The sequence below is a fragment of the Cyphellophora europaea genome (genome assembly GCF_000365145.1).
Source record: "Cyphellophora europaea CBS 101466 unplaced genomic scaffold supercont1.1, whole genome shotgun sequence".
NCBI classification, from domain to species: domain Eukaryota; kingdom Fungi; phylum Ascomycota; class Eurotiomycetes; order Chaetothyriales; family Cyphellophoraceae; genus Cyphellophora; species Cyphellophora europaea.
The window spans coordinates 1448364-1462145 of record NW_008481797.1 but is presented as its reverse complement, the minus strand read 5'-3'; the positions used below and the strand labels follow the sequence as shown (position 1 = coordinate 1462145).

The 13782-nt window shown below is 55.2% G+C and overlaps 4 protein-coding genes across 4 annotated transcripts; 3 read left to right on the top strand and 1 right to left on the bottom strand.

Moving 5' to 3' along the window:
• Positions 1 to 259: 259 nt before the first annotated feature.
• HMPREF1541_00533 (uncharacterized protein) lies at positions 260 to 1005 on the bottom strand (the record flags this gene model as incomplete). The annotated part of the gene is made up of 2 exons (XM_008712839.1): positions 260 to 573; positions 621 to 1005. 2 exons carry the CDS (start codon positions 1003 to 1005, stop codon positions 260 to 262), a joined length of 699 nt encoding a protein of 232 aa, XP_008711061.1.
• Positions 1006 to 1817: 812 nt separating this feature from the next.
• HMPREF1541_00532 (uncharacterized protein) lies at positions 1818 to 5771 on the top strand (the record flags this gene model as incomplete). Its single annotated transcript, XM_008712838.1, has 1 exon — positions 1818 to 5771. The coding sequence occupies one exon, from the start codon at positions 1818 to 1820 to the stop codon at positions 5769 to 5771; it is 3954 nt and encodes a 1317-aa protein (XP_008711060.1).
• A 686-nt stretch (positions 5772 to 6457) lies between these two features.
• On the top strand, positions 6458 to 8776 carry HMPREF1541_00531 (uncharacterized protein; the record flags this gene model as incomplete). Its single annotated transcript, XM_008712837.1, has 1 exon — positions 6458 to 8776. One exon carries the CDS (start codon positions 6458 to 6460, stop codon positions 8774 to 8776), a length of 2319 nt encoding a protein of 772 aa, XP_008711059.1.
• A 1588-nt stretch (positions 8777 to 10364) lies between these two features.
• HMPREF1541_00530 (uncharacterized protein) lies at positions 10365 to 12582 on the top strand (the record flags this gene model as incomplete). Its single annotated transcript, XM_008712836.1, has 2 exons — positions 10365 to 12317; positions 12370 to 12582. The coding sequence occupies 2 exons, from the start codon at positions 10365 to 10367 to the stop codon at positions 12580 to 12582; spliced, it is 2166 nt and encodes a 721-aa protein (XP_008711058.1).
• Between the last annotated feature and the right edge of the window lie 1200 nt (positions 12583 to 13782).

Sequence of the window (13782 nt, the reverse complement as noted above, 5' to 3'; positions counted from 1 at the left end):
CTTTCTCCATGCGTCATTCTCCGAGCTGGGTGCAGGGGTACAATCCGCGCGAGGACTGGGGTCTCCACCATGTTCGGTCATTTGAACGATACCAGACTGTGGGCAAATACGGTTATCAGATACGAGGTCGTTCGCTGTATGGTGACATCACGAAACACGCTTTATGAAGAGTAGGTCTCCACGTTCTCCATTCTGTCTTTCACCCGGTGCAGTTCGAACTGTCCTTCTATTCCGATATTCGGAACTATGGAACATCAAATCAGTTTCTCGTGGTCAGAGGTGGACGGCCCTGCTGCACCCAGTCTTCAAATTTCAAGTCCCCTGCAGAGGACGGCATTCTGGCCATTATTGGGGCATCGGCGTCGTGTTCTGCGTCCATGAGTTCTGCCTTGATGCGTACTCCCTTGCTCAAGACCCCGAAACCTTGTTTGCGGTAGACACTGACAGACTCGTCAGTAGCCTCCAGATATGCCGGTACTTGCAGCTGCTCCGCAACATCCACACCCCATTTTGTCAACATAGCGCCTATGCCTCTGCGCTGATACTTGGGGTCGACAGCGATGACATGGCAGTCTGTCCATGTCAGTATTTGAAGAGAAGAAGCAGCCATCACCACTCACAAACATGCTTGGCCGGTCCAAGAAGCTCTTCCTTCTTCTCCCATAAGGGAACAATCAAGTCTTCCGCCCGCCGCCTCTGGTCACCTTCCAACCAGTCAACAGCAGGTTTCGTCGCACCTCCTTTTCGTTCTTTCCAGTGAACGTCCCACAGTCCCATGCCAACAATCTCGTCCGTGTCGGTATCGACACATTTGCACGTGTACTGAACGGTGTCTTTGTGCCAGTAATCGAGTGTATGAGCCGTGTGACCTTTCCTGAATTCTTCGCTAGTCACATCCCATGGAAAGAGCAGGCGTGTGATGAAACTGTTCTCGAAGGCGGCGAAGTAGACATCGTACACTTTGCGAATGTCGGGAATGCTCGCTGGCAGCACAACGAATCCCATGGCGGCAACAGCAGTGTTGGACGTGGTCGTTGTGCGTGCCCTTTCGCCAGACTCTGTACCTGTTTCGATGGAGGTATACCGCCTATGGGTGACGTGTTGCTGGCAATTCGCTAATCCGCCGTTCGACGGTCAGGGTCCGTTCACTGGCTGTCACATAATACCACCAGTACAGATTTCAGTACGGTATCATTGGTATTACATGCTGTGGGCCCCGCTGCGGATCTGATAAGTTTCCTTGGCTGCATCTAATCTAATCAAAAATTTTCACTCCTGACCCACCCCGAACAATCCCCTCAATACCATCATCCTTGCTTGTGATTGCCGGCATGTGCATACCAAGCTTGCAGAGAGTCTTGAGATTTCTTGACTACTAACTGCCGATCGCTGCAAGCCCACTTCTTAGCTCGACTATGAAGACGTTGGTGGCTTTCGTAAGCCTCCTGCCACTCCACGACAATAATGGCGTCTCCCGCTTGTCCTAGACATGCTTCAAGCCGAGCAGGATTTTCTGGCGTGGAGCTTCGGCTACAGCTTGTCGGTGGAAAGCTCGTAATGAGGGTGACGGGCCGACATCAGTCCACTTTCGTTGCCCCTGCGCAGTAGCACACAATGGTCGCCTACGTTGCAAGGCCTGTGAGCAAGGAGACTGTAGAACGTTCCGTGCGAAACACCGGTGCAGATCTTTCTCCGTCCCTGAGTCTCCGTTCATCAGTGTGAGGCCAACACAACTGGCCAGAAGCTCGGCACTCAAACTTGCACTCGCTGGCGCTTCACTCGTTACCCTACACAGGTAAGCAGCGAGGGCAGCGACAATGAGGGGCCAGAACTTCTTCAGGAGGCTCACGAGCTATCTACGTCTGCTCGTGTATGCGAACCCCAAACCGACAGACCTATGCCTCCTGGTCATTGGTTTCATCGCTGCAATCGCATCCGGCGTGCCTTTCCCAGTTCTTGGCATCCTCTTTGGCGAGCTCATTGACGATATCAACTCTGCATCCTGCGCCGTCGACGCAGCGGAAGATCCATCGTATCAGCATTCAGTCAATGACAAGGTGCTCACTGTGACGTACATCGGCATCGGCCAGCTCTTCCTCATTTACATCTACATCCTCTGCTGGAACCTGTCCGGTGAACGACTCGCTCAGCGGCTCCGAGAACGATACTTCAAGAGCCTTCTACGTCAGGAGCCAGCCTTCTTCGATGACCTCCCAGCGGGGGAAGTCTCGTCGCGACTCAACAATGACATTGCCACCATCCAGTCAGGCACCTCCGAGAAGGTCGGTATTGTCCTCAACGCTATATCCTTCTTCATTACCGCCTACACCATCGCCTTCATCAAAGACGCAAAGCTCGGTGGTATGCTCGTCTCGCTCGCTCCAGCGTTTCTGGCCATGACTCTGGTTGGAAGCCATTATGTTGGCAAGTACACCGCTGCCATGGCCGACTATGTCTCCTCGGCGTCTTCCATAGCCTCAGAGGCTCTCTCGAATATCCTCGTCGTGCATGCCTTCAATGCCAACGCTCGGCTCGACTCACGCTTTTCGGAGAAACTGGTCCGTGCGAAGGCGTCCGGTGTGAAGAAAGCAGTCGCTACATCGATCCAGGCCGGCGTCCTGTACTTCGTTGCCTACGCCGCGAACGCCTTGGCATTCTGGCAGGGCTCTAGGACGATTGCCAATGCTGTCGCTGCTGGAGATGCCAGATCAACCGTCGGCACGACCTATACAGTCATCTTCATTCTCATCGACGCAACATTGATCCTGAGCTCCGTAGCACCATTCATCCAGATTTTCGGCGCTGCTCAGGCCGGCTTCCAGAAGCTCGAAGTGCATATGAATCACAAGTCCAAGATCGACGGCACTGTCGAGAGCGACGGAAAGGCGCTTCCGAGCGTCGTTGGAGACGTTGAGCTACGCGACGTCTCCTTTGTCTACCCCTCTCGACCTGAAAAGCCGGTGTTGCAGAACGTCTCCCTCCATTGCCCAGCGGGCAAGCAAACCGCCATCGTTGGCCTTTCCGGCAGCGGCAAATCTACCATTGCTGCGCTAGTCAGCCGGCTGTATGACCCCGTCGAAGGTCAGATTCTGCTAGATGGTCAAGACATTCGAGAGATGAACGTCAGATCTCTCCGAAGCAATTTCAGTCTCGTCCAGCAAGATCCTTCGTTGCTTGACAGATCGATCCTCGAGAATATCGCGCACGGGCTGGTCAATTCGCGCAAGTATACTCATCTGCGGGAGACCTTGCTCGGCTCGGCGCTTTCTGAAGTTGCGGCCGCGGTTCGAAACGGGGCCGAGCTGGAAACGGCGGCTCAATTGCACGGTAGCGATACGAGGGAGATCGTGGAGCTGGTCAAGAGTGCAGCATCGCTTGCTGATGCCAGCGGCTTTATCGCCAGCCTGAAGGACACCTACGGCACTCTCACAGGCACCAAAGGCACTCTGATCAGTGGTGGGCAGAAGCAGCGGATCTCTATCGCCCGTGCGCTGGTCAAGGACCCAGAAGTCCTCATCCTTGATGAGGCTACGGCTTCACTGGACTCAGCAAGTGAGCAGAGGATACAGCGGGCTCTGGACAAGGCCGCGGTGGGCAGAACCGTCATCACGATCGCGCATCGACTAGCAACGATCAGGAATGCCGACAACATCGTCGTGATGAGAGATGGCCAGATCGTCGAGCAGGGACGCCATGAGGGGCTCATCGCTGAAGACGGTGCATACGCGGACTTGGTCCGACTGCAGAACCTCAACAAGCAGAGTTCCGGCGTACATACGCCCATCAGTTCTCTCAGCTCCACTCCCTCAGAGGAGAACATGAAGCTGGATTTCGAAAAAGACGAGCTCGCCATGACGGAGAAGAAAATCGGCGCGGGAGAGCCTGATGCCGCCAAAGAATCCCTCGCCACCGCACAGGATAAGGGCAACCTGCAACGAAAGCGATCGCTCTGGTCAATCGTGAGAAATATCAGCCCTCTGTTTCGCCGCCACCTACTTGTGCTGCTCGCCGCTTTTGCAGCGGCCATCATTGTCGGCAGTACATATTCCGCCTCCGCCCTCATCTTTGGCAACACAGTGGGTGCGCTCAGTCCATGTGAGGAGCCCAGCAGCATCCGATCTGCCGGCCGATTCTTCGGCCTGATGTTCTTTGTGCTCGCCATCGTCGAGTTCTTCGCCAACATCGCGAGCTGGACGGGCTTTGGCTGGGTCGCGGAGCGCGTCTTATACAAGGTCCGCATGCTCATGTTCCGCGCGCTGTTGGAGCAGGACTTGCACTGGCATCAGGCAGAGGGACGGAGCCCGTCCATGCTTCTCACGTACATCACGAAAGATGCCGCCTCGTTGGGAGGGCTGACGGGCTCGATAGTCGGCACGATCCTGTCGATTCTGGTCAATCTGGTCGTCGCCATCATCTTGACGCACGTCATCGCCTGGAAGATTGCATTGGTGTGCCTGGCGGGCGTGCCTATCATCCTTGGCTTTGGCTATATGCAGCTTGTTGTGCTTGCGCGCTTCGAGGCTCGGCATCAGGAGGCGTTCGCGAAATCTGTCAGCATCACGGTCGAGGCTGTTCAGCAGATCAAAACAGTCGCTGTACATGGATTGGAGGATGACTCGGTCAGAACTTATCGCCGCTCACTCAAGGGTCCCATTCGAGAGACCACGCGCAGAAGTGCATATGCCAATATGTGGCTGGCGTTGGCATACGGCTTTCCTACCTTTATCTACGCACTCGCTTACTGGTGGGGCACCAAGCAGATCATTGCGGGTGAGTACAGTCAAGTGCAGTTCTTCATCGTGGTGCTGGCGCTCTTGATGAGCTCACAGTTGTGGGGTCAGATGTTCGCGCTTGCACCCGACATCTCGAGGGCCAGAGATGCCATCGGCAGGATCTTGAATCTTCTCGACCTGGGCTCGGCGAAGAAGCTATCGGGGGACCTCGAACCACTCACCGTACAGGAGTCAGGCCACGACCTTGAGAAAGCACCACACTTGGATGTACAGGTTGGCGCGGTCAACAGAGGGGTTAGCATTAGCTTCAAGGAGGTGAGATTCGCGTATCCGGCAAGACCTGAAGTCGAAGTTTTGCACGGGTTGACTATTGATGTCAGACCCGGTCAGTTTTGTGCATTAGTGGGCCCGAGTGGTGCGGGCAAGTCGACAACAATTGCGCTGCTGGAGAGGATGTACCGGCCCAGTGCAGGAAGCATACAAATTGACGGCTTCGACATATCGAACCGCGAAGGTGTCGGCTTTCGGAACGACATTGCCCTCGTACCACAAGACAGCGTACTGTTTGATGGCACCATTCGCTTCAATGTATCGCTTGGCGCAAGACCGGGCCAAGAGGTGACTGACGCTGAGATTGAGCATGCCTGTCGGCTTGCCAATATCCACGAGACGATTGTGGGCATGCCGGATGGGTACGACACTGATGTTGGACACGGCGGCAGCCAACTATCCGGCGGACAGAAACAGCGGCTAGCAATCGCCCGCGCCCTGGTCAGAAAGCCACGGCTCTTGCTGCTTGATGAGTCGACTAGTGCGCTAGATGCGGAGTCCGAGCGGCTGCTGCAAGAAGGGCTGGAGAAGGTTGCCAAAGGCACCACCGTCATTGCGATTGCTCACCGACTGCACACGATCAGCAAAGCGGATGTGATATTCTTGATTGAGGACGGCAGATGTGTGAGCAGGGGCACCCATGAGGAGCTGATTGCATCGAGCGAGAGCTATCGGCTGAACGTCGTGCATCAGGCTGTGGACGCATGATCCCAACGCCTATCTCGTGCAGTCGTACTTTGAGATTGGGCAAGTCATGAACGACTTCTCGACCCAGCTTGGCCGCTATATGAACCCCGTGTGACAGGCTTGTCGTCGCCGGGCGGCCACGCCTCGAAGAGTCAAGAGACTCCTCGCCAAGCCACAAAGGTGTGAGCTTTACCAAAACAAGTTTAGCTCCCATCCCGCGTGTCAATAGGGGCAAATCTTATCTTGACTCTTCTCGAGATCAATTTCCCCAACCCGCGCCACTATCATCTTAAATGTGTGAGAACCCTCCCGATTCAGGACGCCAGTCTGCCTTCCCCGGCTGGAGAGCAACATCCGTCGTCGCGGTGCATCTCGCGTGGGACCTCCAAGTGCCGTCCTCGCTTGCACGGCACGGGATGCGGCCGGGTATGTTGCTCCAGCCACTGGTGTTGCATGTCTTACTCAGGTCCGGGCCTGAAAAAGAACCCCCAGTAGTTCGTGTCCCATGCATGCTGTAAGCCACAACACGATGTGGCGATGTTGGCGACCACACCCTTTCTTATGCACCCGCGACCATGTGCGGGCAATACGCCAAACTTTCAAATAGGTAGAGTTCTCTTCTTCAAAGGATGTTTGCCTTTCCCAACGTGTTCCTCAGTACCAGCGTTCACATCTAGTCGTTCTTTGCCTAGAGGCAGTAGTCAAGCATGGCTCGCCTCGTGCCACTCGTTTTGCTTTCGTTGCTGCAGTCGTTCGTTACCGCGCAGGTTGTGCCGACGTGGCCCTCACCCTCGACCGACGAGCTCGAGGATTTGATGTTTCTAACTACCGGTTACCGAGCGAAGAACTTCGCTGATGCAATTACGCCTTGTTCGAAGCAGTCAACAGGCGGCTCCGGCCCCGGTCGCATAGCCGCTGCTGAGTGGCTGAGAACGACCTTTCACGATGCTGCCACTGGTAACGTTGCGCAGGGCATAGGCGGATTGGATGCCTCTATCGTTTATGAGCTCAGATCGGCCGAAAACGTCGGAACCGCCTTCACGAGCACCATCACCACGTACGAACCGTTCTTCGGCCCGCGGCTGCCCATGTCCGAAATCATCGCAATCGGCACTTACGCCTCTGTCCGAGGCTGTGGTGGTCCAGCCATTCCCGTGCGGCCGGGAAGAATCGATGCCAGAACCTCGGGCCTTTCTGGTGTACCTCAGCCACAGGATTCTATCGGGACCTTTCAAAATCGTTTCGCTAGCCTAGGCATGAATGACAGCGAGATGGTTGCCGTCACTGCATGCGGCCACAGCATTGGCGGCGTTCACGGGAAAAACTTCCCTCTCATTGTGGCCGATCCAGATGCTTTCCAAGCTATGGACACGAGCGAGGCTGCCTTCGATGAACGCATTGCCACCGAGTACGTTGATGGCACCACAACCAACCCTCTTGTCAAAGGGCTCTCGGTCCAATACTCTCGCAACTCTGATTTTGTCGTCAATATGGTCGACAACAACGCCACCATCCGCAGGCTGACAGACCGGACTGTCTTTCGGAACACCTGCCGCGCTGTTTTGCAGAAGCTCATCGAGGTCGTCCCCAGAACTGTAACACTTGCGGCGAACCCCCTGACGCCATACGAGGTGAAGCCGTACGGTCTCCAGCTGTACCTCCAAGATGGCGGTCTGAATTTCACCTTCGCAGGCGATATTCGCGTTAGGACCACAAACCGTGCCGCAAGCAGCATTGCCTCTGTGCAGCTCGTCTACAAAAACCGCTCCGGCGGGTCTGGCAGCGCCGTCAGCACAGTTGTCTCTGGCGCAGCCGGCGGCTTCGATGACAGCTTCAGCTTCTACGGCTTCAACACCTCGGTTCCCACTTCGACATCAATCTCGAGCTTCATCGTCGTAATCAGTCGCACCGATGGGACTACCGAAACTTTTGACAACAATGGCGTCGGCTTCCCAGTCTCCGACTCACTGCTTCTGCAGTATCCCCAATCGTGCGCCTCCAACCCGGCCGCCATTACGATCACGGCAGCCGTCCGCAACACCACCTCCGGCACTCCTACTCTTAACTTCCTCGGCCGCCGTTATACCAGTACAGTCATCGTGCCCACCATCAACACCACATCCAGTGCTCTACGCAGCGCCGCCCTCAACGTAGGGCCGTACGCCATATTCAACCTCACCCTTTCCCTCAACGCCACGCAATCCGCCAAAGGCCACTTTAACCTCACCCTCCCGGGCTCCCCCGCAGTCGACCTGACCCTTCTCTCCACGCTCCCCAGCACCTGCCGCACCCTCTCCGCCACGGCCGCTCCCAGCAGCAGCACACCGCCCGCCACCAACACGACCACGCCCTCCTCCTACACCTCCCTCGGCTGCGTCACGGACCCCTTCCCCAGCACGCCCCGCGTCCTCTCCGGCCCCTTCACCTACTCCTCCACCAACATGAGCACCGCCCTCTGCTCCACCTTCTGCCGCAATTACGCCCTCTTCGGCCTCGAATACGGCGCGGAATGCTACTGCGGCAACACCCTGTCCTCGTCCAGCGCCCCCGCCCCCTCCACCAGCACCGGCTGCGCCATGCCCTGCAGCGGCGACGCCACCGCCACGTGCGGCGGACCCAACGCGCTCAGTTTGTACCGCAACGATGCGTACGTCGCGCCTGCGAACCCCGCCGGTGTGGGCGGCTGGGCGTACCAAGGCTGCTGGAGCGACGACGTCGGCGATCGCACGCTCACGGGCTGGCGCGTCAATGATGCTGAGGCGCTGACGGTGGAGAAGTGCGCGGCGGTGTGTGACGCGCAGGAGGGGATGGGGGTGATGGGTTTGGAGTATGGGGCCGAGTGCTACTGTGGGATTGCGGTGGGCGGGCAGGGGACGCAGGTCGCGGAGGACGGGTGTAATATGGTATGTAGCGGGAATGGAAGGGAGACGTGTGGGGGACCGGCGAGGTTGAGCTTGTATGTTAAGGGGAATGGGACGGGTAGTAGTACTGGTGGAAGTAGTAATGCGAGGCGGTGGGTTGCTTAGAGGGTAGTGATTTTTTTTAAGAGCGTTGGCAGGGAAATATAGAAACTGGCTACTGCATGCATTCACTACATAAATAACCTGACGGGACGGGGTTATGAACTTATCGATCTGCTTGCCATGTCGCGCACTTGGACGACCATCTCTGATGGGGAAGTGCTTGCTGCAATGCTGAAGGACCCTATGGTGGCGGCCTGCAGGCTTGCTGGCATCGTGGTTGTTTATGTGAGAAGAGTGCCTCCTTGGGAACATTCACAGGGCATATGGAACCAGTGCTTCCTCTCCCAGCCGATACGAGGTTAGCTTCCGATCGATTTTCGTGCTCGGTCTGATGTAGAACCAGCAATGACTATTCACTCCTGATCGGAGACGTATAAGGCACCGAAATGAGCTCCTGCTGCATGGCTAATGACGAAAGTTGCTATATACGACCCCGCCAAGAGTTTTACTGCCTGGTGCGCAGCCTTGTCTCTGTGGTTTCCCCCTTGCACAACGATGCCCTTGCTAGAGGCCAAAAAATGGCATCAAAAGTGGCAACAAGGACAGAGGTGCGGATGTCAACGTCTGTGAGGAGCTGCATGTGGTCCGGTACTTAATCATTACTAAAAGGAATCAAGGGGGCTAGCGAAGCTGGGGGAGTGGAGGACCAAAACACGCGATTTGCTCCCGCCAAATGACACTTTCACCCTCGATTGCTTGACTGAGAAGGTTAAAATGGCCGCATGGACGGACGACAGGCGATAAAACCTGCATTGGAGCCCGCTGCTGAAATACAGTTGGCTAGAGGCCACTAGATCTGTGCATCGCATGGCCCAATTCCAGAATCACTACCATCAAGGCCATGGTATGAGTCTACAGTCTGCTCAGCAGTATTGACCAGGAGCACGATCAGCCCCAGAGCTGCGAAGCCTGACACGAGTGACAGCCATGAGTAGCCAATACTAATGTTGGAGAATACGGCGCCTGATCAAGACACGAAGAGCCGAACGGAACTCTAGATTTGCCGAAGAATGTTCGTTTTGAGAGCGCTTGTGGGCAGGCAGCCTCGAGATGGATTTATGAATTTCAGACCACTCCATAGAAGACAAACCTCATTCCCCTGACCTTTTTCGGCCTTGGAGCCATGAAGAGGAAGTTCAGAAAGTAGTCTCTTGTACCCTGGCTGTCTGCTGTCTGCTCTGTACATGGTTTCGACGCCTTGCATGCTGCCTTGCGTGACATTCCACCTTGTTAGGAAAACATTCCCTGGTACCAGTCTGACGTATCGCTAGCATAAGTACCGGGATCTGCGAGCTGTCACCCCGTAGATGATGCCTCGTATATCTAGATTTGCATATCGGATGCTGGGTGATATGTTTGTGACGGGGGGGATCGAAGCATTGATAGGCCTGGTGCTGAGATTATCGAACAGCATGTCACCCACATCTGAAGCCCAGATCACAAATCTCAGCAGCAAGAGCAGGTGCCGGGTGGAAATTGGCCGCCTGCAATAGATTCTGGTGCTGACTTGGGCCGCAGCTATGTATACCCGCTCTACATACAGTCCCCCGCTGCTCTTTACCAGTAGCAGCCAGTTTTTTTGGACCTCCTCATGGCTATCCATGTGCTGTGGACGCTTCTGAGAGTCCAGAAGACAATGCTCACAATCCTTCAGGTGGCACTTTTGGTCGCCAGCGTCAATTGTCGACGTCCCCATCCGCGTGATCAGCTTGAGCTGTCCGAAACCGATAGCGCAGGCCCTGCTGACTTCTGCTCAGACGTCCCGACTGCCACAGTGTTGATTCAACCCGTCGCCTATAACGAGTTCTTCCCATACACAACGGTCATCGACCCTTTCAGAATTGGGCAGCTCTTCACTATAGATAAGGCACCGACTTCCGTATGTCTCACGTCCACGATAGCAACAACTATCAGCCTTGCCTCAGACAAAACAGTACTCTGGTCAGCATCGACAGCGCCTGTTACGTGGCGGACATCTAGCGTTGGCCCCAGTCCGGGCTCAGGCAGCTCGTTCCGAGTCTCTAGTCCGACTGGCGCTCCAAGCCTAAGCGTGTCGCCCTCTGTGCTCACCAGCCTTACCAGTGCCACTACTACCACAGATGCCGATACCCCTACTATGATCACCTCCGCTCCTTCATCAGCTGCCTCAGTCGCAACCGGCGAGCTGTTCATAGGTCAAGGTCTTCCTCCAAGCTCTGTCACCGATTTGCCCAGCAGCGAATTCCTGTTTCTGGCTTTCGAAGACCGATCTGTTCTTAAGAGGGGTGAAGAGGTTCGTCGCCAAGATTCTCCTGGCAATTCTCAGCCTCCTAATAGTACCATACCTGTTGTGGCTGTCGACCTTAACAACGCATCAAGAGGTATCAATGGTGTCATCCAAGATCAATGCGACTTCGCAACCCCACTGCTGCTGACCGCTGGTTCATTGTTGCATAACGGCGTTGCAGTTGCTAAGAACCCTGGAGATGTTCAGGCAGTGTTGGGCTTCATAGCAGAGTCTCACAACGAAGTCAATGGCACATTCTCTCTAAACAACGGCTTGCTGCAGTGGAACACCGCAGACGTTGGGATCGCATCTTTTTACCGCTGTGGCGCGAACCTCTTTGCGGCCTTTGGCCTTATGCCGGACGATTCGAGCTGTATACTCGTCACGTTAGGAGCTATTGCCGGACAGGCCTGCCTCGACCGGGTCTCTCTCACCAGATCTGCCAATCCGGAATTTAGTCCGCCTACTGGATCGAGACCCTCACAAATGAGTTCCTCTTCAGAGATCATTGAGTCCTCTGGCTCGATCGTCAGCACTACCAAGACAGCAAGTTTTCCTGCCGGAACTAGCAGCCTCGTAAGCTCCTTCAGTTCCACCTCAAGTCCACGTGAAGCCCAGACGACTACAGCTTTGCCTTTAAGCTCAAATGAAACGATCATGAGCTCGAGTTATACTTCTCCTAGTAGCTCCTCAACGAGTTCCTTCAGGACTCCAGAGACATCCACCAGCGTTACTTCCGGATCCTTTAGCTCAAGCCTGACACAATACTCCAGTGTTACAACATACGGAAACTCTACCTTCAGCAGTAGCGTCGAATCAGACACAGCCACTACAGCGGACAGCACAAAAACCACAGACAGCTCAACTACGCCTTATAACAGCAGTTCTGCAACTCGTACGTCCACCACAGAAGATGTGAGCACCACCACAGCAGGCACCACAGAGAGCACCACAGACGGCATCATAGACAGCACCATAGTTAGCACCACAGAGACCACTATAGAGACTTCTACAGAGAGCACCACTGAGAGTACCACCGAGAGCACCACTGACAGCACCACCGAGAGCACAACAATGACTACTGACAGCACATCCGAGAGCACCACCGAGAGCACAACAATGACTGCTGACAGCACCACCGAGAGCACCACCGAGAGCACCACCGAGAGCACCACTGAGAGTACCAGCGAGAGCACAACAACGACCACCGAGAGCACTACCGAGAGCACCAGCGAGAGCACAACAACAACAATCACAACCACCACCACCGACGCAACCGTGAGTATTTCCATCCTGTCAAAACGAAGCCCAATCCAAGCTAACCTCACAGACAACGACGACAACAACAACAACCCGATCAGCTTCCGCCATCCCATCTGCAAGCGGCTCGTGCGCCGCTCAAACCGACCCCTTCCTCACGAGTCCCGGCAAACGCTTCAACAAGTACTGCGGCACGCTCTACTACGGCACCACACTCGTGCAACCCCAGCAAGCAGCAGCGGGTCCCCGGAGCGCCGACTACGGCGCCTGCGCGGAACGGTAAGCCAATCCATCCATCCATCCATCAAACCCTCACTCTCTCTCTCTATGTCTGGCCTCTCCGCACAAGACGTTTCGTGTCCCAAAAAAAAGCGGGGGGCAATAGAGAAGAAGAAGAAGAACTTTTTACCCAGAACATTCACTGATATCTAATTAATTCCCCGATTTTAGATGCGCGGCTACAGCGGGCTGCACCTCCATCGTCTACCTGGAGGGACAATTTTGCGATCTGTGGGGAGGCACGCCTACCAACCGGGGTAGCGGCGGGAGTTATGACTCTGCTGCTGTGGTGGTGTGATACGCTGGTAAAGTAGTAGTAGCAGCAGGAGCAGCAGCAGAAGCATAGCAGTATAGCGAACCTGAGTTACCTGAAGCTGAAGCTGAAGCTGAAGCTGAAGAGAACGCGGAGAGGGCCGGAGAGCTAGGAGCTGGGGACCGGGCATGCAAAGGGCAATGCGTTTGGCAACACTAAAGGAGCGGCAAAGCAAACGGACAGCAATGTCATCATCATCATCATCATCGTCGTCGTTGGGCTGGGGTTGGCGTTGGGGCAGAGGCAGAAGTAGAGCAGGGTGATGGAGCGTGGAAAGCAAAGTGGCTGATCCTGACTGATACTGGTGCTTACATGGCATTCAGGCATTAGCAGAGAAGGGTTCGGTAGCAGTTTTAAAAACGAGCCCAAGATGTACGCAACAAGGGTGACGTGGCGTGACGTGAAGTAGTTGTACATAGGACGAGGCCGTATGATAGTTGGCTCGACTCGGAGTTGCAGTGGTGGATGTTTCTTGGCTACAGGAGGTACTGACGCTCGCCGTCGCCATCAGCGAGAGCAAATGAGGTCTAAGACGCCAGAATCCTCAGGGACAACACAACAAACACCTCCAGCGAGCGGAAAAGTCGACTCCAATTCATGCATTTATTAGCTATTACTATCCTGGCCAGCGGTTCGACAGCCGCACACCTGGCTATAGGCGCCAGCTGCAACTACAGATCTCGACTGCATGGCCTCGCATGCAACAACAAAAAATGAGTGCTGTCTCCCCTTTTGTGCTGCTGCATCTCTCCCATCATCTCCATGGGTCCATTTTCGTTCCATCATTGATCAGATTCGAGGAGAGGGGGTATCAAAACGTTCCTCTGAACAACAACCGAATTCGCTATGAGAGGCGAAAGGCGCCATCAAGACCTAGGCGTAGCTGATAAG